Source organism: Syzygium oleosum, unplaced genomic scaffold (genome assembly GCF_021117445.2).
Source record: "Syzygium oleosum isolate NSW1041296 unplaced genomic scaffold, Sole_v2.1 Sole_v2.01, whole genome shotgun sequence".
NCBI classification, from domain to species: domain Eukaryota; kingdom Viridiplantae; phylum Streptophyta; class Magnoliopsida; order Myrtales; family Myrtaceae; genus Syzygium; species Syzygium oleosum.
The window spans coordinates 7634223-7661517 of record NW_026607485.1 but is presented as its reverse complement, the minus strand read 5'-3'; the positions used below and the strand labels follow the sequence as shown (position 1 = coordinate 7661517).

The following is a 27295-nucleotide window of genomic DNA, read 5'->3' as shown; positions in this document are numbered from 1 at the left end:
ATATATTCTACATAAAAGTACTTTTCGGAATCATAGTAATCCACAAGAAGGAATTAGCTTTTGCAAATTATGAGGAATTAGAATTCTGGAATTTCTGTGGATTAAAGTTCTATTGAAATCCTAAGTGTTATCTATATATACTAACATAAAGTCAAAAACTCGAATTTGATGTCCTTCCCAGAAATATTGAGTATACCTTTGACTGATACTATTTTCTTTAATGAATAGGATAGGGTAAAACTGTTCTTTAAAGGACAGAGATGGAGGGCATAGTTTTTTCGTTTTTTGCCACTATATGCACCAATATCATTGAAGATGGACAGAAGAACAGAAGAAACTGTCGTGGAAGTTGTGAATGAGAGCTTGCTACTAACTACCCATTCATAGTCAGAAACAAAAGGAATCTGATTCAAAAGGAAGGTGAAATTGGGTGTTTCAGAAGCTAATTAAAGGTTGAGTCTTGACAGAACTTTGGTATTCAAAGATGTGGCCTTTGACTTTGAACAAGGAAGAACTAAGAAGGGATCAAGGGATTTGGAGCGAGGAAGGAATCTGCAGAGGTCGAGGAAGGAACTGGAAGGAGTTGTCGTGGAGTGAGAGAAGTCTACCTGGAAAAGAAATTAAATAAAAAAGGAAAGTTAAAAATTCCAAGCATTAATGCATTGAAAGGGGTACGGTGGCCACCACCATGAGAGAAAATATTGAGCAGTCCCGGCTGTCACGGCAGCGACGATTCCCTCGCTCATCGTTCGCCACGTGTCCTGTGGGCCACGTTTCAGATTGTTTCTCGGTCACTTGCTCTTTACCATAAACACCCTCAGCTTCATCTTCATCCTCTAGTCAATACCGCCATACCCGAATGGTAGGTGGCCACCTCCCAACGCACAGTCAACTTTTGTGGCATGAAAAAATAAAAGTGAATGACGTGCCGGCACGTTCTTACTACTTTTGAGTCAATTACAAAAAAGAAAAAGAAAAAAAAATGGTCCCACGGTACGTAAAGTTATAATCTATTGTTTCTTGTCTGGATGCACTGACTGAGCGATGTGGTCCATGTCCTAATATATAATTGAGGAATCAGTTATCTATTTACTAGCAAAACAAATGCATACGTGTGTACAAAAATGCATTCTAAAAGAAAAGAGAGTGCAAGGTCTCGAGTTCGAGCCTTGTGTATGGAGCAAACGGCGCTGGGAGAGCCACTCCCTTGTGGGTCCGACAGTGCTCGCTTCCGGATTAGTTGGGTTACCTGTATACCGGAAGGTCATAGACCAAAAAAGAAAAAAAGAAAATAGAAAAGAAAAGAGAGTGTTATTTGAATTATTTTAGTTGGAAAAAGAACTTTATTTATGGCATATTCTCTTTTCTTTTGTTGGTCGAATATAGCATATTCTCTTCGGGAGAAAGAACAAGGCCTTTGTATTTATAAATTAGGCACTTTGGTTTTCTTCTCCACCAGATTTGAAAGGGAAAATTAAGGGCAGAGTCTGAGCAAAGAAGAAATGCGTCGTCCCACTTTTGGACATTCTTTCGCCGTGTTCGTGGCTCCGATCCTAATCTCCGTGCTCGCGTTCTATTATCTCAACAAGAAGAAAATTAGCGTTCGTAGAAATGCAGAAGATGCTAATATCGGCGCATCTCGTCCATCAATTGCGCCAACAAAAACTACTTCCGTTGCATCTAGTTCGTCGACCGAACCAACAGAAACTAATAATGGTGCATCTAGTTCATCAATTTCGCCGACTGGAGACCGCTACGACGTGTTCTTGAGCTTTCAAGGCACAGATATTGAAGAAGGTTTCATCGAGCACCTCTACAACAGGCTTATCGATGCTGGAATTCGTGCTTTTAGAGACGACAACGACATCCGCCAAGGCCCAGATCTTTTGGCAGCCATCAAGAACAGTAAGATCTTGATCCCGATTCTTTCTACGAATTATGGTTCGAGCAAATGGTGTCTAGATGAACTGGTTCAAATAATGGAGCGCAAGAATTATTACATGGGGCAGGTAGTGCTGCCTGTATTCTACAAAGTGAAACCAGCTGATGTGCGATCTCAAATCGGGAGTGTTGGAGAAGCTTTTCATCCGAGTGAGAGGTCTATCGACCCAGTGATTTTGCGGGGATGGAAACAAGCACTCATGGAAGTTAGTTTCTTGAAAGGATGGGAAGCCAAAGGGTAATTCGTCTTTTCACCATAACATTCTCTACTTTCTTTTAATCTGTGTGGGTGTTTATTAGGTTGTTCTGATTTCCACCTGCTTCATCTTCTTTCTTTTTGTTCTTTTTTTATACGAAAAAGCAGTGAGATCTTGCTAGCACTAAGATCTTGCAATGCATAGAGTTCTATTGGTTTTTTACTTAAATGATTTTGACCACTCTACTTCTAGATTTTATTGTTATGATCATATTCGCTTGAGTAATATAAAATTTTTAGGATGAATTTTTACTTTTATATCCAAAGATTTGTAACACTGCCATTTTTTTTTCATGTTTATAGTATAAGCTACATTAATCTTCATCACAAAGTTTTCTAATTACAAATTTATTTGAGATTAACGGTACAACTTATTGGTGGTTCCTATTTAAAGCTCATAACATCAAGTACCGTGCATGTTGATTGTCAAAGCCATAATCCTAAATCTTCCCAAATTACAATTATTATGTAACTTATTTCGCTAACTAGTTGCTATTAAAATTATTTTACAAAAGAAATATTTCATTGGTTATATATGATGATGGCAAATATAAAAGAGGAAAGGAGTTATCTTAATAATATGTTTGTTTAGATAAATTTCAATGCATTTTCCTGTCCTCAACACATAATTTGTATCTCATACACCTGCGTAACTTGAAGCAATATTCTTATTGTGGGGAAAAATTATTTTTCTACTTCCCAATAGAATCAATATTAGATTAGTTAAGATTGTAGAATATAGATACTCGAAAGGAAATAAAGTAGAACATGTTATAATCCCTTGACGCCACGAATAACTGATAAGAATGAGAATCTAGATCAATCCTATATTCACAACAAGAGAAGAAACTTGCATACATGTAGAATTGCACAAATGAGGGGAAATCCCCTTAATTGTATTTAGGTAGTTCACAGTATAGCACTCTCAATGACTTTATGCATTGATATCATTGGACCTATAATTCCTCCTAAATCAAAAGTTATGGTGAATGACTGAACTCCCGTAGCGAGTTGGCTTAATGGATTTTTGCTTATTCAAATGCTCTAGAAAGTTCTCAAAGTCATGTCCACGGCATCCCTAAAATCTTTCAGAAACAAGAAGTTTAAAATTTGATTCATAATGATAATTTATATGATATTTAAGATTCATTAGTGATAATCCTCAAGTTTCTTCTGGCTCTAAATTATGTCAGAGTAATAATGGAATGGGGCACGCCATGCAAAGCAACCACCAACATTTCCAACTTTAGTCCTAGCATATAAGATAATATATGGGGCTGTGACAAAAAAACAATTCTTAAAGTTTTTCGACTTATACCCAAATTTATTTATAATTATGTTCTCATTAGATAAACAATATAAAATTATTGTTGCAATGTATTTGAACTCTTGTCACATTGGACAGATATGAAGGACAATTAGTGAATTTGATTGTCCACAGAGTGTTGGGCGAGCTGAAAGAGTTTGAGTTAGTTCTTCCGGAGAATGTGGTTGGAATTGATAGTCAGCTGAAGAAGGTTATGGCATTTGTACATGATAAGAATCAATCTTTGATTCTATTTAGTAGATATGCATTTGGAAGGAACTCTCCTCCAAGTGAATTTGAGGACCTCTCTCGTGATGTTGTATCCTCCACCACAGGGCTTCCCTTACATCTCGAGGTTATAGGTTCATTTTCGTGCGGAAAAGAGCCAGAAATATGGAGAGATATGATTAACAAGTTAAGAGAAGTCCCTCATGAAGTGCGAGAAAAGTTAATGATAAGTTATGAAGCATTGGAGCCTGAACAAAAACAAATATTTTTGGATATTGCTTGTTTTTTCATTGGCACTGATGTAAGGATCGCATCCTACATGTGGAACGCCTGTGGATTTTTTCCAGAGAAGGGAATTGAAGTATTGAGATGTATGTCATTAATAGAAGTTGGAGATAAGCATGAGCTCATAATGCATAACCAATTAAGAGATCTTGGTAGGGAAATTGTTCATAAGGAAAACCGGAAGGAGCCTCAGTTTCGTAGCAGGTTATGGGACTCCGAGGAAATCTTGACAGTGCTAAAGGAAAATAAGGTAGGCGTTTCTCTTCTTTTGCTCCGTTAGTCCATATTGTACTGTCTAATGTTGGTCCTTTACTGGTTGCTTGCTCTAGAAAACATTAGAACCTTCTGAAAATATTGCCCTCGTGTCGTATCATTCAAAGCCAATTTGTACATCATAAAATAAACTAAAAGAACCAAATAAAAATGAATATGCGGTATACTTTATATCTAAATAAATTGGTATAACTAACTTTTACAACTAAAAAGATACATTTTTTATGTAATTATTTCCGTATTTTTGTGGGTTTCATTTTCGCTCTTCATTCACGGTACTATCATAGGTCGAAGATCAAGTGGTTTTGATAAAACTGATACAAGATCTTTTAAGTTTATTCCTACATTTAATCAAAATATTCCATATTTATTGTCTCAAAACACAATCAACTTTGATAAACCATGCCATGTGCGAAGCATAGACAAGAGCACTAGCGTGGCTTACAAAATAAACCTAAAATGAAAGACATTTAAAACATGGCTGAAACACATGCATAAACTTACTTCTTGGATATTATCGACCATACACCCAACAAAGAAAAAGTACAATCTTTTGCACCTGGGTAGAAAATAACACAAGTTTAACAAATCAAGAAAATCAAACCATTAGTATCATAACTTTCATACAGCATTCATTTGAGTGCCATAACTTTTTTTTATCACTTGAGTACTATGATATTTAAAAATGTTTTCTTGAGTGGCACAACCTTTTAAAAAACGTACCACAAGTGCCGGAAATCCGACATGTCATGACATTTGTGGTAAATAATTTATAAAATGTTATAGCACTCAAGTGATCGGTTGAAAATTATAACACTCAAGTGAATGTTTTTCAGAAGTTATTATACTCAAGTGAATTTTTTTTAGAAGTCATGAATAATTGAAAAAAAATTATGACCCTCAAATTAGCACTCTACGAAAATTATGACACTTGTGATGTCTTTATACATTAAAAGATCCTGAAAAGAAGCCCAGCCTGTTTGCATGTGGTAAAAAATAACACAACCTTTCAAACTCAATCTTTCACTCTTGGACAAAAATTGACACCCGTTACAAATTTACCTATTCTGACCTAAAATCGCCACATGTGAACCTACAAAGCTCATTATGCGAACATGCATGGTACCACTTTAATCTTGACCACAAACTACGTTTTTTTAACAAAATGGTAGAAATTTGATAACAAAGATTATAAACTAGATTTATTAACAAAAATTACACACAAAAAATAACGTCATTTTTGGTGTTGATTGACATGGCTCGTTCTGTATGTTAACATAACGAGCCATGTAGGTTATGCGTAGCTAGGGATGTACTGATAATAATGGACGGAGTTTATAATGGGTGTCATCTTTGTTCCACGGGTAAAAGATTGGGCTTGGTACATGCGAAAGGTTGTGCTATTTTGTCCTAGATACAAAAGGTTTGGGACTTTTATAAGATTGTTTCAATTTTGTCCGAAGTACGAAAGGTTAGGCTTGTTTTGGGAGTTGGCTGTAAGTATACTCAAACTCCATTGATCGATTATTGAAGGTGAAAGAGTTACACACTTGAAAACAAAGAAACTTGACAGATAGGATTTCTAGCTATTTGAGGGGGAAGTTTATAAGGGAAATGACTAAGCTGAGTACAACAATGTGAAGTACAATAAGAAATCTGGTTGGGAGAAACTTACATGGATTTGGAGATCCATGAATTTTTTGTATTTCTTCTTAACTTCTTATGCATAAGTGATTTTTCTTGGTGAAAGCATGTTATAAATTGGTTCGGGAATAGCTATTATTGTTTCTAATCCCTTCTGATGAAGCAGTTTTTCGTTCGTTTAATTCAAAAAGTAGATTGGAAATAGCTATCTCTCAAAATCAGGAGTAACTATTCCTAAGGGGCCAAGGAATCAATTGCTATTCCGTGTAGCCAAGAATATCTTCAATTTTCATACTTCAGAAATGACTTGTTATTTTTAATAATTAATTATATTTGAATTATCACACTTATGAAATAAGGATTGTGTTTATTATATTTATTATACTTAAATAATTCAACTTTTCATCATTATGATTAATTCATAATATATCCAATAATAATAATCTATAATTACATGATAGAATAATAAGTTATAGAGAGCATAAATTAATCAACATTACTATCTTAGTTACTCTAATAGAATGTTAATATAACTACTATCACCAGTTTAGTTACTCATAGGGAAAGGAGAGAGTGACAGTGCGATTATATGACGGTCTACTCCACCATAAATTTCAAAATGCAAAATGGAGAAACTCTGGCAACTTGTTTTCTGATATATTTAGAAAGTTTGGCCTTAGAGTCTTAGACGGACTATTTTAGGCAAAAGGAAGGAGTCCCTCTAACTTCCGATTACAAGAAGATGCCGCGGGATATTGTGGTAACTCCTTGATTTACAAGAGTGGATCACGACTCTAATGATTTCCTTTTTTAGTTATTATGCATAAAATCTTTTGATTGATTAGTTTGACGTCACATTGAACTTAATAAATTAAATTCCGACAAATTTGACCATAGTTTTATATGCATGATAGAGGCCAAAAGTTAAACACGTGTCCACCTGTTTAAGTCTAAAATTGGATAAGAAGATCAAATAAAAGAGAACGTCAGTTTGGTTAGTTTGAGAAAAGTTAGAACCATGAACCTTAGTTTGGTTAGTTTGAACAAATTAGAACTAACTACAGATTAGGTTTTGTTATTTTTTTCTTCTTCAAGAAGTAGAGGTTAAGAAGGGACAAAGAACTTGTCAAGCTGTATACCAAGAAATCTCGTGTACAAGAACCCGCTACTTTATTATTTGTCTGTTTAAATCAATTTTTACATATTTTTCTAGATGATTTTACCATTAACATATTTTTTAAGAAGTAACTTGTTTATTCGTAATTTGTTATAGCCATAGATGGTAAACTGGTCAAGTTCTGTCACTACTAATATCGGTTCATTTATTTCTTAAATGGATTTATTAGATTTAGTTGATTCTAAACGATATTTTCTCGTTTCTTCAATAAAGTATGTACGTACTTTTTCATCATTTACTTTTCAATTAATCAAAAAAGGACGGATTAAATGTTTCGCCATTTAATTTACCCCTTTTCTTGTTTTCTAACGGACATATCACTTGTTTCTCTATTTAAATTTTCTTTTCCTATCTTGGCTAGTGAGGGCCTTAACTTACTCAATCGGTTGCCTTCTCTTGGTGTAACGACAGTGGCTGTGATGCTAGCATCGCTCTTACTGGACTTAAACTTAGACAAGATGCAATGTCGAGAAATAATAAATCAACACAATGCTAGGAACCGAACTAGAATATGATGCCAAACATGTGGAAATATAAAGAAAACCGTACAAACTAATTTGAGGCGATGCAGGACCGGAGGCCTTAGCTAAGGGACAGAAATGAGACCGAGAGCTCGCTGCCCGGCCCATCACACAGTCTGTACAGCAAGCCTGGGATCACATTTCGTGCAATAAACGACACCAAATAACACTAAAACACCCCGAGGCATCTACGGACCGTTTGGGCTCATGAGGGCCAACCCGAGACACTTGAGGGAGAGTCAACAAACCTAAGACAAGCTGAACACCCACAGTCCCATTAGCCTGCTGTCCAGCAAGCACACAACTGGGACAGCAGGCATTAGCACTTTTCCGGATTCAAAAATTGGTTTGAAACCACTCAAAACCGTCCCGACGCATCTCTGAGCCATGAAGACCCATGAGGGTTGGCTCAAGGCTCATCGAATGGACCAAAACAAGACCTTGCGAGCACCATCCATCGCATGGATGGTGGCGGCTAGTCCAAGTGCAAAACCTAAACATTATGCAAGATACTCGAAACAACGAGAAACTCTGTTGGGAACCAATCTAGACTATAACACATATCTATGTTAAGATGCAAACTTCAATGACGAAATGACAATTAAAAGGATGCCGAGCATGCCCAAATTCAGCCCGAAAACCGGTTTGAATGGGAGGAACTGGGTGTAGAACAACTAGACACGCAACAAGGATTAAACATACGGATCATTCAAGACGAGGAAATCATCAAATATCGATTCTAACCTTAATAAGTACCAACATAGACATGAACAGATGACCAAAAAAAAGCACCCAAACAACATACATAGAGGCTCAGGGCATTGCATGTGCTTCCTAACTAGTATAGTAATGAAACTACATTACAGTAAAGAAGAGGATTTACCAGTTAAAAAGTTTTACCCTACATGAGCCATTACATCAAAGGGTAAAAGTACGTTTATAATATGTATAAGATCTATAAACTATTATAGAAAGTACAAAAAAACTAAAAGAAAGAGAAAATCATAATTCTTATTAAGATCTAAGTACTTATGGCCAAATTTCAAAGTCAAATTTACATCCTTCACTTTGTTAGCTTTGTTGATAGTGTTTATTGGCCAAACAAGAAAATCATGTCTTCACTTTGCTAATCTCTTAAGGACATCAATGCATGTTGATAGCAATATGAACCAATGATATTAGATTACTTTAGTCGGATATAAATAGTATTAATAAATCTTTGTTCTTACTTATAGGGAACAGATAAGATTGAGGCCATTTATCTTAGCGAAGATAGCTCAGAAGGCTCATGCGAAATAGTTGATCAAGGCGGCAATATCCACCCAGACGAACAATTCAAGAATTTAAGGAGCCTAAGGTTTCTTCACGTGAGTGGGGCACATTTGAGTGGAGATTTTAAGAACTCAATGGAGGAGTTAAGATGGCTACAATGGTGGAATTGTCCCTCGACTTTTGAAGCAAACAATTTTCATGTAAAGGAATTAGTTATACTTGATTTGTCAAGAAGCAACATTTCAGATGACTGGCAAGGATGGAATTCCATTAGGGTAAGATGATGAATAAGTCTTCTTCTTCTTTTTTTCTGCTTTCTTTTGAATCATAATCACTCTAGACTAACCCCTCGACAATTATTATTGTTATTATTGTTTTATTAGATGGCAGAGAAGCTAAAAGTTCTCGACCTTACGAGTTGTCAATCCTTGAGAAGTACTATATTCCTCTCAGCCTTTAACAATTTGGAGGTTCTAATACTCCGAGGTTGCGAGGAAGTGGAGCAAATTGACTCTTCAATTGGAGATATGAAGTATATGAAGGTTTTAGATGCTGAAAATTGCGAAAACTTAGCCGAAATTCAAGGACTCAATAGGTTGGAGTTCTTAGAAGAGTTGAATATCTCTGGGTGTGTTTCAATTGAAAGGCTAGACCTTCCAAAATCCAAGGGTATGAAGAAATTAGATACTGGAAATTGCAAAAACTTGGTCGAAATTCAAGGCATTGATAAGTTGGAGTTCTTGGAACTGCTGAATATCTCTGGGTGCACTTCACTTGAATGGCTGGACCTTCCAAAATTCAAGGGTCTGAAGATATTAGATACTCGATATTGTGAAAACTTAGTTAGAATTCAAGGTCTCGATAGGTTGAAGTTCTTGCAAAAGTTGGATATCTCTTTGTGCGCTTCAATTGAAAGACTGGAACTTCCTAAATCTGAGGGTTTGAAGAAATTAGATATTGAAAATTGTGAAAACTTAGTCGAAATTCAAGGCCTCAATAGGTTGGAGTACTTGGAAGAGCTACACATCTCTGGATGCGCTTCAATTGGAAGGCTAAACCTTAAAAACTCTAAGGGTCTGAAGATTTTAGCCGCTCAATATTGCGAAAACCTAGTTGAAGTTCAAGGCCTTAATAGGTTGAATTTCTTGGAAGAACTGAATATCTCTGGGTGCGATTCAATTGAAAGGTTAGACCTTCCAATTTATGAGGGTATGAAGAAATTAGATGCTGGAAATTGTGAAAGCTTGGTCGATATACAAGGCCTCGATAGGTTGGAATTCTTGGAAGTGCTGAATATCTCCGGGTGTGCTTCAATCGAAAGGCTGGACCTCCCAAATTCCTTGGTTCTAAAGAAATTACATGCTCAAAATTGCAAAAACTTAGTTGAAATTCAAGGTCTCGATAGGTTGGAATTCTTAGAAAAGTTGAACATCTTTGGGTGCACTTCAATTGAAAGGTTGGATCTGCCAAATTCCGAGGGTTTGAAGATATTAGATGCTGAAAATTGCGAGAACTTAGTTGAAATTCAAGGGCTCGATAAGTTGGAGTTCTTGGAAGAGTTATATATTTCCGAGGGTGCTTCAATTGAAAACCTAGACCTTTCAAATTCCAAATGTCTAAAGATATTAACTGCTCGATATTGCGAAAACTTAGTTGAAATTCATGGCCTCGATGGGTTGAAGTTCTTGGGAGAGTTGAATATCTTTGGTTGTGCTTCAATTGAAAGGCTGGACCTTCCAAATTCTGTGGTTATGAAGATATTAGATGTTGAAAATTGCAAGAGCTTAGTCGAACTTCAAGGGCTCGATAGGTTGGAGTTCTTGGAAAAACTGAATATCTCTGGGTGCGTTTCAATTGAAAAGCTAGACCTCCCAAATTCCGAGGTTCTAAAGAAATTATATGCTGAAAATTGCGAGAGCTTAGTTGAAATTCAAGGCCTCAATAGGTTGGAGTTCTTGGAAGAGCTATATATATCTGGGTGCGCTTCAATTAAAACGCTGGACCTTCCAAAATCCAAGGGTCTGAAGATATTAGATGCTGAGAATTGCGAGAACATTATCGAAATTCAAGGGCTCGATAAGTTAGAGTTCTTGGAAGAGTTGTATATCTCTGGATGTACTTCAATTAAAAGGTTAGACCTTTCAAAATCCAAGGGTCTGAGAATATTAATTGCTCGACATTGCGAAAATTTAGTTGGAATTCAAGGCTTCGATAGGTTGAAGTTCTTGGAAGATCTGGATATCTTTGGGTGTGCTTCAATTGAAAGGTAGGGTTTGAATGAAATTATATGTTGAAAATTGCGAAACGTAATTGAGATTCTAGGGCTCAATAGGTTGGAGTTCTTGGAATAGTTGAATATGTTTGGCTGCGATTCAATTGAAAGGCTGAAACTTCCAAAAACCAAGGGGTTTGAACATATTAGATGCTTGATATTACAATTTACTTGAAATTCAAGGCCTCGATAGGTTGGAGTCCTTGGATGTGCTGAATATCTCCGGGCATTTTCACTTGAAAGTTTGGTCCCTCCAAAATTCGAGGGTCTGAAGATATTAGGTGCTAAAAATTGCGAAAACTTATTTGAAGTTTAAGGTCTCCATAGATTGGAGTTCTTGAAAGGTCTAGATATCTCTGCAGTTCTATTGAATGGCTGGACCTTTCAAAATTCATGGGCACGAAGATATTAGCTGCTCAACATTGTAAAGGTTCATCCAAAATTCAAGACCTCGATGGATGGAGTTCTTGGAAATGATGAATATCTCTGGGTGCACTTCCTTTGGAAGGTTACGAGATTTATGTTGCTTGACACCTTGACGAAATTAACAATTAACTGCTATGACAAGCTTCATGTTATTCAGATCCTAGAGAGATTCCCATCCTGCACAAGTTTATGGATTGAGGATTGCAAGTCCTCAGTAAAATTACCCAACTTAGTCAAATTTTCATAATTTACGGAAATTGTTTGTGTCGAATCGTCATAAACTTTGGGAGATCGCAGGGCTTGAGGAGTCAACATCTCTAGAACGCAATGCTATCTCAAGATGTCCCTCGATTGAGATCTTACCCGATTTGTCATTGTATACCAACTTGACCAGTCTCAATGTCCAAAATTGCATAAACTGACTGAGCTCCGAGGGCTCAAGAAATTGGAGCAACTAGTGGAATTGGGCAATTCTGGATGCAAGTCACTCAAAACGATACAAGAATTATCTGGAACACGGCTTTATTGCAATTATGAGAAAAAAGGATTTGACTCGACCATGGAATGATAGAATTTGGGGAAGACGACCGAGATGAATCGGAATAGTTGAGATGATCCACCTCTCCTAACAAAGGTACATAAAGCAGCTAAGCTATCTTTTCTCTTTTGAGATCTATGCCAATTTTCAATTGTATTTCCTGTTTGCAATTTCTTTTAAGATTTGTTACTTGCAATTTGTATGTCCTGATTGGCAGTGTTATTATTTTCTTCATGAATTCAAGGAATCGGGGGAGATGTTCATGGAAGTTAATGTGTGCTTTGGCAAAACGTTTCCCCTCATCATGCCAATAACATAAATAGATCAAGAGGTCTTCTAAGTTCATCATTTGTCATTAGTCTCCAGGTAAGATTTTACATCCTATGCAGTAAAATAAAGATTATCCGCATTTGATTGATTCTGAAATGCTGAAATGACTGAATAGAACTGATTTATACGGGCATTTGATAACATGCCAGAGGTAATCGTATGGGTCGACAAATGCTAAATGAAAGACCCTATATGGAGGTCCTTCTAATATGAGGTTCTAGTTTGCCTTGTGCTCACCATGTTGTTCATGACCGCATGTTTCTAAGGTACGCTTAAGAATGAATATAAAGATACAAAGGCAACATGTTGAGAGGGCATTCCTCAGCATGCATACGCTACTGACTTGGGACAAAACTTGTTCAACCATTTTGTTCCACACATTTTGTCTCATAGAATTGTCTGCATTAGCTGATTAAGCTAATCGTATCGGACAGGAAATGCTAAATGCAAGAACAGACTTCTCCTGGTAGTGTGGTGAGTAAACTAGCAAACAGGCCAAAAGTAAAACCATTGTGATTTATTTGAATCAATCGAGAAAATTGTAACTCGAATTTTCCTAACTATGAATCCTGTTTACCTAAAGTCCAAGGTAAATAATAGTCTAACCCAAAAAATAGTTCTTAATGTTTGTGCACTTAGTAATGCCGTCGTTTACCTGAACTTGAGTCAAGCAAATAATCAAGATGGCAGATCTGAACAAGAATGTCACCTGACTTAATCAACTGCACTGCGATATAATCCCTTATATTATGAATAAGCTCTTATTAGCGCATTTACTTTCTGAAAAGAAAAGTATCAGAAGCATTTCCATAAGTTTCCGAAGGAAGCCTTCATTTATCTTGTATGCCATTTGAAAACTTTTTTTCATTCATTCTGATATATGAATTGCACATAATGATAAGGAAAGTCATACTATATCACAGAAAAGGAGGCAACTTAAGTTGAATTCACTGTACTAACTTGATCAAAGCTTCTGTGGTTGCTCGTATTAGATGCCTATTAGTTGGATTAAATGAGTTCTTAAGGAAAAGCAATATTGAGTTTGACAAACAAACATCCGTAAACTTTGGGTTTTTATTAGTAAGTAGTTCGCTGATGTTAGTAAATAGATTCATTTGATTTTATTCACTGACAGAATTTGATTATTATTCCATTGGTTGTGATGTAAATGCAGAAATTTCCAGAAGAGCTTTTGAAAGGCACTTCTGAAAGGAAACAAAATCATGAAAGAGGAGCTCATAGTCAGATGGACTTCTCCAAACGCTGACAATGCATCCTTGCAACGTAAAGGATGTTCACATATTGTTATCCCACATTGCCCTGATTAGGTTCAACAGAAGCTTTGCAGACCATGGAACCATAATTCATAAAGAGTTAGCCTTGCTTTCTCCCGGGAGACCATGGTGTCCTCTCTGTCATCGTTTGCAGACTATTGTCGCCCATATTCTCTTTCTATTCCTCTGCACCACTATGCTTCTCTATCTTGGTCATGGTTCGTCCTGTTATTCCTCTTGGTTCTCTTCTCTTGAAGATTTTGCAGTGGTTAAATCACTGATGGGTTATTATTTTCTGATCAGAATAGATGAGAATTGTTAACCAACAAAACTTTGTTCGTCATATTGTTAGGAGCATTTAGTGGATTTAGAAAGAAGCATTCTCGCTTTCTGTTGATTAAACCAACTTGATTGCCCTGGTTGAGTTGATTGAAGTACACAGAATTGAATTTATTGCATCATAATTTATAACATGGAATGTAAAATGTACTTGAGCACCATCCTGAACAACCCAATTACTTAAAACTTCTCTGTTGGCACTCGGCAGCAGCATCTCCAAACAGTGATGATTTGCATGAATCTTTTGCAGGTATTGTTGTTTCTAAGGAGGCCGGGTCTGCCTCCTTTGAAACAACAACTGGTATCAGAGCCTAGTTCGATTCTAGGGTTCTTTGAGATGGCATCTTTGAAGTTTCAGATCTCATCTTTTGACGGACAGAACAACTTCGGATTATGGAGAATAAAGATGAAGGCTTTATTGAGGTGATAGGGTACGGTTAGGGCGCTGGACGGAAAATATCCAGACGATATGACCTTGGCTGAGATTGAAGAGATGGACGAGAAGGCGCATAGCGTGATCCAGCTGTCTCTAGATGACAAGGTTTTGCGAGAAGTCGCCGATGAGGAAACAGTGGCCGGTCTCTGGAAAAAACTGGAAAGTCTCTACATGAAGAAATCTCTAACATCGAGACTTTATTTGAAGCAGCGTCTTTATATCCTAAAGATGCGTGAAGGTACGTCTGTTCAGGAACACTTGGATGAGTTAATAAAATTGTTCTGGATATGAAAAATCTAGATATTAAACTCGAGGATGAAGATCAAGCTTTGATCGTGTTATGTTCACTGCCTGCCTCATACGAGAATTTTGTGAACTCGATGCTTTATGGACATAAATCCATAACTTTGGAGGATGTTAAAGCATCTTTGTATTCTGCAGAACTGAGAACAAAATTGAATGGGAATACTAGTGAAAACAAAGCAGATGGTTTGTTTGTGAGAGGCAGGACCAAGAGCAGGGATAAAGCTTTCCGAGGGAAATCTGTTGGTCGTTCAAAATCTAAGCCACCTGGAGATAAGATGAACGTTGAGTGCTACTATTGTCACAAAAAAGGACATTACAAGTTAGATTGTCCTTCGCTCAAGAAAAAGGATAAGCAGCATGGTCAAAGACCAGATTCGGCAAATGTTGCAAACGAAAATGTGTCTAATGCGTCAAACAGTGTTCTTACGGCATGCTCTGCTGTTAATTTCTCCAATGATGTTTGGATAAAGGATTCGGGAGCATCATATCACATGTGCCCAAATAGGGAATGGTTCACCACATACGAGCCATTGAATGGTGGATCAGTCTTGATGGGGAATGATGCTGTATGTAAAGTTGTGGGTATTGGTACTGTTCGGATTAAGTGCCACGACAAAGCAGTGAGAACTTTGACTGAAGTAAGACATATACCTGACTTAAAGAGAAACATTATCTCGTTGAGCAGTTTGGATTCCATTGGGGGTGTGTACTCCGGTGGAGGTGGAGTTCTCAAAGTTTCAAAAGGCAATCTGGTTGTGATGAAAGGAAGCAAGGTGAATCACTTGTATCATTTGCAGGGTAACACAGTTATGGGTCCTTCAATTGGCACAAGCAATTCCGTTTCTGATAATGATAGAACGAAATTGTGGCATATGCGTTTGGGCCACATGAATGAGCGTGGCATGACAGTTTTGAGTAAACATGGTTTACTTTGTGGGGAGTAGACGACCTCGCTAGATTTTTGTGAGCATTGTGTTCTTGGCAAGCAATGCAGAGTCAGATTCAGTACGGGGACGCATTCGACAAAGAGCACACTCGACTATATCCATTCCGATTTATGGGGACCAGCACAGGTTCCATCTAAGGGTGGTGCTCTTTACTTTGTGACGTTCATTGACTATTATTCCAGGAAGGTTTGGGTTTACTTTCTGAAAAGAAAAAGTGATGTATTTGCAACCTTTAAGAAGTGGAAAGCCCTTGTTGAGAATCAGACAGGGAAGAAGATCAAACGTCTTAGGACTGATAATGGTCTTGAGTTCTGTGGTGGCGAATTTAATGAAATTCATATGCTTGATCAAAGGAAAGTTGTTGATGAGTCTGCAGGAAAACATGAGAGATATGAATGAGGTGGAGGTTCAGGTGGAGCTTCCAGAAAAGACCTCTCAGAATGATTTGAACGAGCAAATTGCTCCTGTTGATTCAAGTTCAGATGAGGAAGCTGTAGATGAGGTGGAGCAGCCATACTCTATTGCTACTGGCAAAGAAAGGAGGCAGACCCGAACTCCTCAGAAATATGGGTTCTCTGATCTGGTGGCTTATGCTCTTACGACAGCAGAAGATATGGGTATTCAGGAACCTTTTACCTATACGGAAGCTGTTACTTGCACAGAATCAGAGAAATGGGCTGTTGCTATGGTTGAGGAACTTGAATCACTTCACAAGAACCAGACTTGGGCCTTGGTGCAGTTGCCTAAGGCAAAAAGAGCCATTGGGTGTAAATAGGTCTTCAAGAAAAAAGAAGGAATTCCAGGTGTTGAAAATGCTAGATGCAAGGCTCGGCTCGCAGCTAAAGGCTACATTCATAAGGAGGGAATTGATTATGATGAAGTTTTCTCCCCTGTAGTAAAACACACTTCCATTCGTGTGTTGCTGGCTATAGTTGCTCAATTTGACTTAGAGCTTGAGCAACTTGATGTAAAGACTGCTTTTTTGCATGGCGAGCTTGAGGAAACTATTTATATGGCTCAGCCTGAGGGCTATTATGTAGAAGGCAAGGAAGATCATGTTTGTAGATTGAAGAAATCCTTGTATGGTCTGAAGCAGTCACCAAGACAGTGGTATAAGAGATTCGACAGCTTTATGATAGGGAACGGTTATCGTGGGAGCAACTATGATAGTTGTGTCTACTTCAGGAAGGGTTCATATGGAACCTTTGTCTATCTTCTCTTATACGTGGATGACATGCTCATTGTTGCAAAGAACATGTCAGATGTGTTGATCTTGAAGAAACGGCTCAGTGAGGAGTTCGAGATGAAAGATCTGGGTCTTGCCAAGAAGATCTTAGGAATGGAGATTCAGAGGGACAGGAAAGGAGGGAAGTTATATCTCTCGCAGAGGAGTTATATTGAGAAGGTACTTGAGAGGTTTGGCATGCAAAACTCTAAGCCCGTCAGTACACCGCTGGCATCCCATTTTAGATTCTCAGCTCTACATTCACCTCAATCAGAGGTCAAGGAGGTTGCGATGTCTCGTGTCCCATACTCTAGTGCAGTTGGTAGCATTATGTATATTATGATATGCACTTGTCCCGACATTGCGCAGGCAGTTAGTGTGGTTAGTAGATATATGGCGCATCCTGGAAAGGTCCATTGGCAGACAGTGAAATGGATACTTAGGTATCTTAGAGGCTCCGCAGAGTTGGGCCTAGTGTTTGATAGAAACAGTTCCAACGGTACCTCAGTTGTGGGATTTGTGGATTCCAATTTTGCAAGTGATCTCGATAAGAGGAGATCTTTGACTGGCTATTTTTTCATACTATCTAGTTCGGCTATTAGTTGGAGGTTAACCTTACAGTCGACAGTTGCTTTGTCTACTATAGAGACAGAGTATATGGCAGCAGCAGAAGCAGTGAAAGAAGGTATTTGGATAAGGAATCTTGTTCAGGAACTTGGGCTCCAGCAGGAAGACAATTCGGTTGTCTTTTGTGACAATCAGAGTGCTATATACTTGATTAGAAATCAAGCATATCATGAGAGGACTGAGCACATCGATGTCCGGTATCACTTTATTCGAGAGGCAGTTGCTAAGAGAAATATGATGATAAAGAAAATTGATACAAGTGACAATCCTGCTGATATGTTGACCAAGCCAGTCCCCGCCAACAAGTTTTAAGCATTGCTTGAACTTGATTGGCATGCTTGGTTGAGTTTGCTCCTTCTGGGGCTTTGGTGGCGAGGTAAATGAAAGGTCCATATTTGTTTTTTGAAGTGGATATGTTCTTTCATTGCAGCCCTTGTTTCCTACACCGAGTTAGCTCACGTAGGCTTAGGGATGCTGAGAGAATGTGTTCGGCTTCTTGACTGTTTTATTTTGGGAAATTCAAGCCAAGGTGGAGATTTGTTAAATATGTCTTGAATTTTATGTACTCGGTCCGGTTCATCACCCGACCCGACATATTTTTGTGCGACCCAAAAGTAGAAAAAAAATTGAGATTTAGTTCGTGACGCTCCGGATTAGGCCGATAGGCCAAACCCAGAGCAAGTGAATAAATCTCTTTGGCGGATCGCCCAAGTTGGAGCAAGCGAACAAATGTCTTGGGGGGTTCGGGGGCTACGCCCTCGAGGAAATTTTGTGAGGAACACTATTTATACTGTGGCTAGATTTTTTTATTGATAGAGAGATTTTCGTTTTGTGAGAGATTTGTGAACCGTAAGGTTTTGTTAAGTCGTTTTTTCAACTTCTGAAAACTGTACTCTCTTTGATTATAGTGGAATCTTGTTTTGCCTTGCCCGTGGATGTAGATCATCTTATGATTGAATCTCATAAATCCTTGTGTTTTGTATTTGTTTTTCCGCGGTTGTTTCCAACAGGTATGAATGTTAATGCATCACAGTCTGAATTAAATGTAAAGAGGTCAGACCCTGCTGACTTCTTGTTCAGAGCTGCTACTTCCGCTGTGCAGGTACATATATCTTGTTATTTTCCTGAGATATCTCAGCTCGTCATTTTGAACCTCCTTTTGGCCCTAGCATCGTGATCATCCTCTGGTGTCACAATCCCCTACAGTTAATTTCATCCTTAAGCTTGAGTGGCAATGCAGCTTGAGTGAATTAATCCCCAACAAGATATCACCTATGACTGGCGCTAATCCGTGCATTACTTTGATTGGTGCAGATAGAAGGATCAGCCAGAGAAAATGGTAAAGGACTGAGTACCTGGGAGATGTATGCTGCGAGATTCCAAGGGGATTACACTGCATAACCCCAGTTCAATTGTTTTGTCTTTGGTGGTCTAATCGCACTATATTATTTGTGATTAAAGTTTGAAGCAGGCACTGTCGATACATTAACTTGGGTCTATTATATTCGATGGTCTCGTTTTGTTGATCTGGTAAGGATTGCAGATAAGAGTTTTCTAGAAACTGCAGTCGAATATGATAGACGTTACAAGGTAGGATTTCAAACCATCAGACGAACACACTTCTAGCCTTTGATATGAGAACTTATACAATATATTCCAAGAGGGTGAGCGACCATTTCTACATGATGTATTGATTTATATGCTATTGCAGGAGGATGCGAAGTTGCTAAAAGAACTGGGCGTGGATGCTTAGAGATTCGCTATTTCTTGGATTGGTACCATAAGTGGCATCTGCATGGAGGTCTTTCGGAGTCTTTATTTGAAGAGAGTTGTTTATGATTCAGGTTTTGATCTTCATGCCGAAGTGGAAGCCATTTGATGTTTGCCTGCTAAACTTTGTTGGTTAATAAAGAATTTAGAGCTTCTTACTATGGGAAGTTGCTATCAGAATTGGCTTGGAATGGGTGTATCCACTGCAGATGGAAGTCTTGGAATCAAAGTTTTGCGAGGTTGAGATCTTATTGCAGTTGATTTTGCTGGTTTTTTTTTTGGCCGGGAAAGTTGATTTTGCTGTTAGTATGATAGATGTTGTAGTCGAAACCAAATTTGAAATTGTTTCTGCGGTGAAGAACAAGGTCTCCAGAGTCTTGTGATGTGGATTTGATATTGTGCTCTGTTTGGGATATCGAAGCTCGATTGATGTTCCTTGAGCTTGTAATAAAGGATCAGCTCTCATGAACATGCGGTTTTGCATACCAATTGACAATCTATTTTTCAAGACAAATGCCCAATAATTTGTCACGTCCCTTGTCATTAATTGGAGCAGTTTTCATGTACTCAGATTGCTTATCTTCCCGGTTGCACTCTGATCAGTTTAGCCTGGTGCACTTCCTGTTCTTAGACATTTCTTGACTTGTCTTGATACTCAGATTGTCCGTGTCTTTTTCTCTTTTTTCCCCGTGAAATGTTATTTGTCTAAATTTTGTCACGGCTTGCATTATATTGAATTGGATGTAAAGTGTACTGGCTGTAGGAGGTCTAAAATCAGTTCACTCATTTGGCATCAGCTAAAAACGTGCACCATTTCGGCAAAATGGCAGCACTGAAAGGGAATGAATGCTACGGGACGAAAAAAGGAAACACTATCAGCAGAGGAGCTCAGCCGATGTTCTCCAGATTCAGAATATCTTTTTCTTTTTAATATTCAGCAAAAGTGGGACGAAATTAATTGCTACCTGAAGTTCAAATACTATAAGTCCTTATTTTTATGATTTATTATTGAGATTTTATCCCATTACTTGATGAAAGACTCGCAATAATGAGTATCTGGGAGGATATGGATGACTACATTTGATGACGAATTAAAATTTTACATTGTTTCATATACTCTGTAAATGCGTTTTTTGTCATACATTTTCTCCCACTGTAGGTCACGGAAAAACATCAATCTCAGAGAGTGATCGCCTAACTACAAAATCAGTTTTTACCAATTTGATCTCAAGAGCTCAATTTGATGATTGACACATAAGGAAGATGGCCCAATTCGGTTACAAGTAGACGCAGCACTTCGGTACTACTACTAATACACACTTTATGTGGCTGATGATGTTAGATGCCTTTTAGTTGGAATGAAAGAGTACAAAACGAAAACTAATATTGAGTTTGACAAACAAAGATCTGTAAACTTTGGGGTATTATGAGTACGTGGTTCGCTGAGGTTAGTTGGTTGGTACTGGTAGATAAGATTTCATTTCATTCACTGGCAGGATACGGTTATTGTTCCACTGGTCGTGATGAAAATGCTGAAACATTTTAAGGAGTTTCTGAAAAAAAAAAACAAAATGATCAAAGTACCAGGAGCTCGATGTTTCTTGGATTTCTCCAAATGCTGACAATGCTTCCCTTGAAAGGTAAAGGATATTCGGATATTTTATCCCACATTGGCCCGATTACATTCAACAGAAGCTTCGCAAAGCTGAAACTATCCGCAGCTTCAAGAGGTTTCTGAAATAATGATGTCTAGCCAACTAGTTTGATATAGTGCCCAATAATTTAGACGATAGTATTTCAAATTATTATCATTATTGGCACTTAAATGGAGGTCTTTTGGGTCTTTATGCGAGGAGAGTTGTTTGTGATTTTCAGGTTTGGATCTTCATGGTACAGCGGAAGCTGTTACTTATGAATTTGAATGGGTGTGGCCTTCTGTCATCGGCGCGGATCCTTTCAAATTAATGCTGCCAGTGATGATTCTATTGTCCGGCACAGCTTCCTTAAATGGACTCTTTATCTACTGCTGATGCTTGGAAGAATGTTAGAAGCAGGAGCTTTGAATTTGCTTGGCACAGACTTGGTTAGTGATCCTCAATACACTCCTTACTTACAATCATATGAGCAAGTGGTAATTCTCACTCCTATATGTTATACTGACTGGTTTTCCCTCTTTGATTCATCAGTAAAGCCATTCGATGTATTGCCTACTAAACTTTGTTGGGTTGATGAAGAACTTCGGCTCCGTCCGTCTCATGAAAAACAACTTTCAGGAAAACGTTTTTCGGATTTTCTGGCATTCGTTTCTCATAAAATAAACTAGTCATGAAAAACATTTTCCACTAATGGAAAAAAAACACATTCAAAAGTGAGGAAAATGTTTTCCGCTTTCCATATCTTCTTTCACAAAACACACTTTACTTTTATTTTTTATTTTAAAAAAAATTCGAATTTTTAAGTATTTTTAAATTTTTTAATCCTTTTCTTTTTCTGGCAAGGCGAGACTACTCTTGGCCTCACCGAAGGCTTGGCGAGCTCGAGCCTTGCCTGGCCGGCCTCGAGCGAGGCCGAGAGTAGCCTCGCCGGCCTCGGGCAAGGCCAGGCTCGAGCTCGCTGGCCTTAGGCGAGCGAGGCCGAGCCTTGCCTGTGGCCGGTCGCTAGCCGTCGCCGTGGCAGGCGACCGGCAAAGGAAGAAATAAAAGAATAAAAAAGAAGAGAAAAAGAAAAGAAAAGAAAAGAAATATTAAAAATTATTCAAAAATTCAAAAATAAAAAATCATTAATTTTTTAAAAAAATAAAAAAAAATTATCACGAGGAGTGCAAGGAGGAAAATCAAATCAGATTTTTCATACCGAACGACGGAAAATATTTTACAATTCATTTTCAGGTCTCATCCGAATACCGGAAAATATTATCATTTTCCTAAAAAATGACTTTCCGAAAAACATTTTCCAGAAACGTCACGTTTTCCGCAAAACGAACGGAGCCTTAAGCTCTATTTGTTTTGCGAAAAATAAATGATTTAGAAAATATTTATCTAAAATAATTATTTATATCGCTTGAAATAATTAATCAACAAAAAATATTATTATTATTATTATTAATTTATATTTAAATATTTTCATGGATGATAAAAATATGTTTTTAGCCAATCAAAGGAAAAGCACTTTGCAAGTATGAAACAATAACACCTTGCGTGGAAGATGGTCATAACGAAATCGACAGCGCCGACTTATAGTGTTATCTTCTTTTTCGCTTTAAAAACAGATGACCGAACCTTTGGCACCTCTGTCTCGTGTTTCTCTCGCCTAGCTCAAAGTTCTGCTCCAACCAAATAATACCCTAATTAAGGCTCCACTTATTTCGCAAAAATTGAACGATTTAAAAATAATTTTTTCAAAAAATGATCGTTTATATCACTTATAAAAATAAATAAACGAAAAATATTTTCACCGTCTACAAAAATGTTTAGACTTAGATTGTTGTCAATAATGAAGTATTTTTCATTGACTAATTATTTCAAACGATACAAATGATCATTTTTAGGAAAATTCGCGAAATAAATGGGACCTCAATCAGCCCATCCGCAAAATTATTGCCAAAAAGATAGTAAAAAGGTCAGATGATGCGACTATAAGAACTGAAGTACAAATCTGTGAAGGGCAATAGTGAAAACATCATTCCGGTTCACAGAAAATGATCAACTAATCACAACATCAATGCCGACCAATTTGATTTCCAGCACCTTGCTACTTATACATGGTCTTTATATGTCTAGTCCAGTTAGGACTCTTTTAAGGACATCTCTTTTTTCCTGCTTTTGTTTTTTTATTACAGCACTTCATATGTAATTTGCTTTTTACCAAGATCACAACTAATCAGTTTTTGTACTACACTGGGAACTGCACATCGAACTTGTTTTCTTGGCTCAAGATCTGAATTGGACTCATCATACTTATGCATTCTTGGGCTAGTGTTACCTTCATGAGCACGGCCTTGTGCTATGTAGTGATTATTCAGTAATTGAGATGGTGTATTGTGCACGGAGAGAGAGAGAGAGAGATCGTTTGTTCATCTTAATATGTTAGTGCATTACAGAGTTTACGTAACAGGAAGAGTTTTTACTTAAAATCATAAGACGTTTTGTGATTTCTTTTTCTAGGTTGAATATAAACTTCATTGTTTTAGAATCCGCTACTGACCTTTGCAAGAAGGAATCGAGGCAAGACGGTCTTCACCTACATTCAAAGGGTGCAAATTGGGGCAACTTTATTGGTATGGCAATAATGTATTCATCATGCGAGCACAAAGATGGTCCCACATAATGTGCTTCATCTTAATCTTTCATATTGCATGGTCTACATTTGACATGAGGAGAGAGTTAAAGGATAGAAAGCTATTTGCAACGGTTCCCTAAGAATAGTCCATCGCTCTGAATTACCAAAGTTTGCAAAAGACTTGACACCTCAGCATTTTGCCTTTTCACAACGTTTATATTAACAAAGCACCACACTTTCCCCTTTTGTTTTTTTATGATAACCCATTAAAAAGAAGGGGTTGAATTGTATTTGGAATAAAAGTGAAGATCTTGAGAGGACTATAGGATCTACATGACTATTTTTCTTAAATTTAGTTATGAAAAAAAGGTCTAGACAGATGCAAGGAAGGGCTATATCAACAAAAGTGATTTTTTGACCAAAAAAAAACCAAAAGTGATTTGGAATCATAGAATGAGAGATAAATCCAATAGCAAAACGAAAAAATAACAAGAGATTTGGAAATCATAAAGAAAAAGCAGAAGGGAGATACTTATCCAAGCAAAAACTCGATTGTCTCGTTCTCAATTGATAAATGAAAGCTTTGATGAGAGAGGACTTATGTCAAGTGACAGGACGAGCGCATAAGGTTGTTACTAAAAAAATAAGCTATTAGATGGTAGGAAATATAAAATTTAAAGTAAGTTTGGTGAGCAAGTGAAGCTTTCGATGTGTCGAGTTGCAGAACATAAAATAATATATATAATTTGAGCGCAAAAACAAAATCAAGTATTGGGAAGAGGTATGGGGAAATTGAAAGCTCCAATATATAATACGTTTAAAATTTTACTCATAAAATTTTGTTACGAGAACAAGCAATAGAACACAATAATAAATAGAACAAGAAAATAAATTGTAGATTTACATGATTTAGTCAATGCAATCTACTTCACAAGAAAAACACCACAAGATACAATGAATATTATAATACACTTGACTTACTCAAATACTCTCAATGCATTGCATAATTTCTCGCGCAATGATCACTCAATCTCATGAAAATACACAAAATCTTATCACAAGTTGTTGTGGCTTCAAGCACTTGGACTGAGTGCCGGCAAAGGTTGTCGACCAACCATTACCAGCCATAGACAAGGTACAGGACACCCTCGCCGGCCACTGGTGAGGGCCGCCACACCCTCGCCCGATCTAGACATTACAGCCTTGCCTAGACCCTATGAGGGTCGTGGTGCCTCACCTGGCCTTGATCTGGGCGAGGGGCCACATGCCCTCTTTTTGGCTTGGGGACGGTGTCGCAGCCCTCACCGAGCCAATACTGTTATAATATAAAATTTAAAACATGTAAACTTCATGGTCAAGCGATGTGGGATATTTTCAACACTCCCTTTTATGTGCAAACCAAATTAGAAGTGGTAAGTGGAATTTTTCTAACCGAGGTGGACACACATGAAACGGACAGAATCTGCCTCACCTGGCCTTGATCTGGGCGAGGGGCCACATGCCCTCGCTTTGGCTTGGGGAGGGTGTCGCAGCCCTCACCGAGCCAATAGTGTTATAATATAAAATTTAAAACATGTAAACTTCATGGTCAAGTGATGTGGGATATTTTCAACACTCCCTTTTACGTGCAAACCAGATTAGAAGTGGTAAGTGGAATTTTTCTAATCGAGGTGGACACACACATGAAAGGGGCAGAATCTGGCTTTAATACCATATTTAAATATTAACCCAAAAACTTAAGCTGATAGGTGGAGAGAGACTACATGTATATAAAGAGTATACAAACCCATTATCAAGCGATCTAGGATATATTCAACAAATACAAAGATTAATGCACTTTTGTTGGCTAATAAAATGCTGAAAGTGAAAATACCTTTATGGGGTAAAGTAGTCACAGTTGTACCAGTTCGGATTTTTTGTGGTAAAAAAATTAATTTGGGGTAAATTTGTCATAGGTTGTGGCGACCCTCCTGAAGGTACACTACCTAAGGGTTGGCTAATGGATTGTTAAGCCTAAACCTAGCTTGGACTCTCCCAAACCCATACCAATTCGCAACTTAAGTTCAAGTTATTTAACATGCAAATCATTTTCACTTAGGAGCCTCCAGTAATCTATTTTTGGTGGGTCGATTAGAAATCCAAATAAAGTATTGGGAGATTTACTTTACTTCTACAAACCAGAGATTCGATAAGTTAGGAGACTTGATTACGCTAGATTACTCTAACGCCCTTTTAGTATCATTTCATTTACTTGAAAACATTTACGTTGGCAACTTGGATTGATTTTAACCTTGATTACTAACATTTGATTATTAACATGTAAAGAGTGATCATGAGTTTGCGCAATCATTAAAATAACACTGAGCAAGCAAATTGCAAGAAAGTAAAGCAATTAAACACACTAGAGCAGTCAAGTGTTTTTTGGGGTTTTCTTTTATCTTGAGATTAAATCTAATCTATATGACATGCGATTTCCTAGCATGAAAACTATATGACATGCACATAATATTTTTGATATTTTTATATTAAAATTCAAAATTAATAAATAGCTTAGTTAAACTATTAAAAAGAAATAATCATCTAGTCCAGATTCGGGAATAATTTAATACCACCTTAGAAAACTATTTTGAACAAGCAATAGTAATTAAACATGCAGTACTACCTAAATTATCCTATCTATTAAGGAAAATTCTATTTAGAATTTATTTTAGAATTTATCTAAACATGCAATCCTATTTAAACTAAGTAATCTTATCTAGCAATATGTGTCAATCACTCAAAATATGCATGTTAGATATTGATAAACATATATTAGGCAATAAAATATCCAAATCAAATTCTGAAGATATTTTACCTAATTTTGCGGATAATGTTGCTAAATTTGAACTTCGACGGAATAGGCTTGAGGTCGCGGACGACGGGTGACCAGCTGTTCACGGCAAGGTGGATCTCACCGAGCCTCGGCCAAGGGGCGCACAGTCAAGGTTTGCTAAACGGCTCGCAGTGGTTCACGATGTGGCTCGGATGGGACGACGGCAGAGCTTACGATGGTATTCGGCTCGGTGATGCTGGTCTACAGATAAGCCTTCGAGAACCTGTGAAAACACAAACTCGATGGAACCATTAACGGCACGAGATAGCACGGCTGATCGTCAGAGATGAGCTCGTGACTCGGTGGATCACAACAGCAATAGCTCGCGATGTGTGGTAGGTCTTGCGGATCATGATCGAGCAGCAACAGCAAGCCTGGTGTCGTCTCGGTTTGGGCTCGGCAGCAGCGTCATTGTTTCGTCTTCGGCCAGGAAGGAAACAACGGCCATGTTAGACAAGGTCACGTGGCTGCGGTGCAACTGGGAACTGCTTCGTTGTTGTTCGAATTGTTGGTTCTGGCGTCGCTGAAGCAATGAACGTTGATGGCAGTAGCAGCAGGGCGCTACGGCTGGACTTGGTGGACATCGGGCTCGCTGTGTCCGCAAATCTGAGGAAGAAAGAACGTGATGATGTGATGTGAGGGTGAGCTCTTGATGAAGAATCGGCCCGAATGTCCTCTTGGCCGCGAGCTTCTTTCAATTGTGGGCTCTATATATTTTATTCATTTTCACTCACTCACTGATCCACTCCACT

The 27295-nt window shown here is 37.8% G+C and overlaps 1 protein-coding gene and 1 pseudogene across 1 annotated transcript; both read left to right on the top strand.

The window, feature by feature from the left end:
* Positions 1-1107: 1107 nt before the first annotated feature.
* Positions 1108-12153, top strand: LOC115685015 (disease resistance protein RUN1-like). Its single transcript, XM_056320997.1, has 5 exons — positions 1108-1263; positions 1460-2179; positions 3603-4266; positions 8867-9178; positions 9287-12153. Exons 2-5 carry the CDS (start codon positions 1503-1505, stop codon positions 11171-11173), a joined length of 3540 nt encoding a protein of 1179 aa, XP_056176972.1. The 5' UTR covers positions 1108-1263; positions 1460-1502; the 3' UTR covers positions 11174-12153.
* Positions 11634-19917, top strand: LOC130140732 (probable WRKY transcription factor 19; annotated as a pseudogene).
* The last annotated feature ends 7378 nt before the right edge of the window (positions 19918-27295 follow it).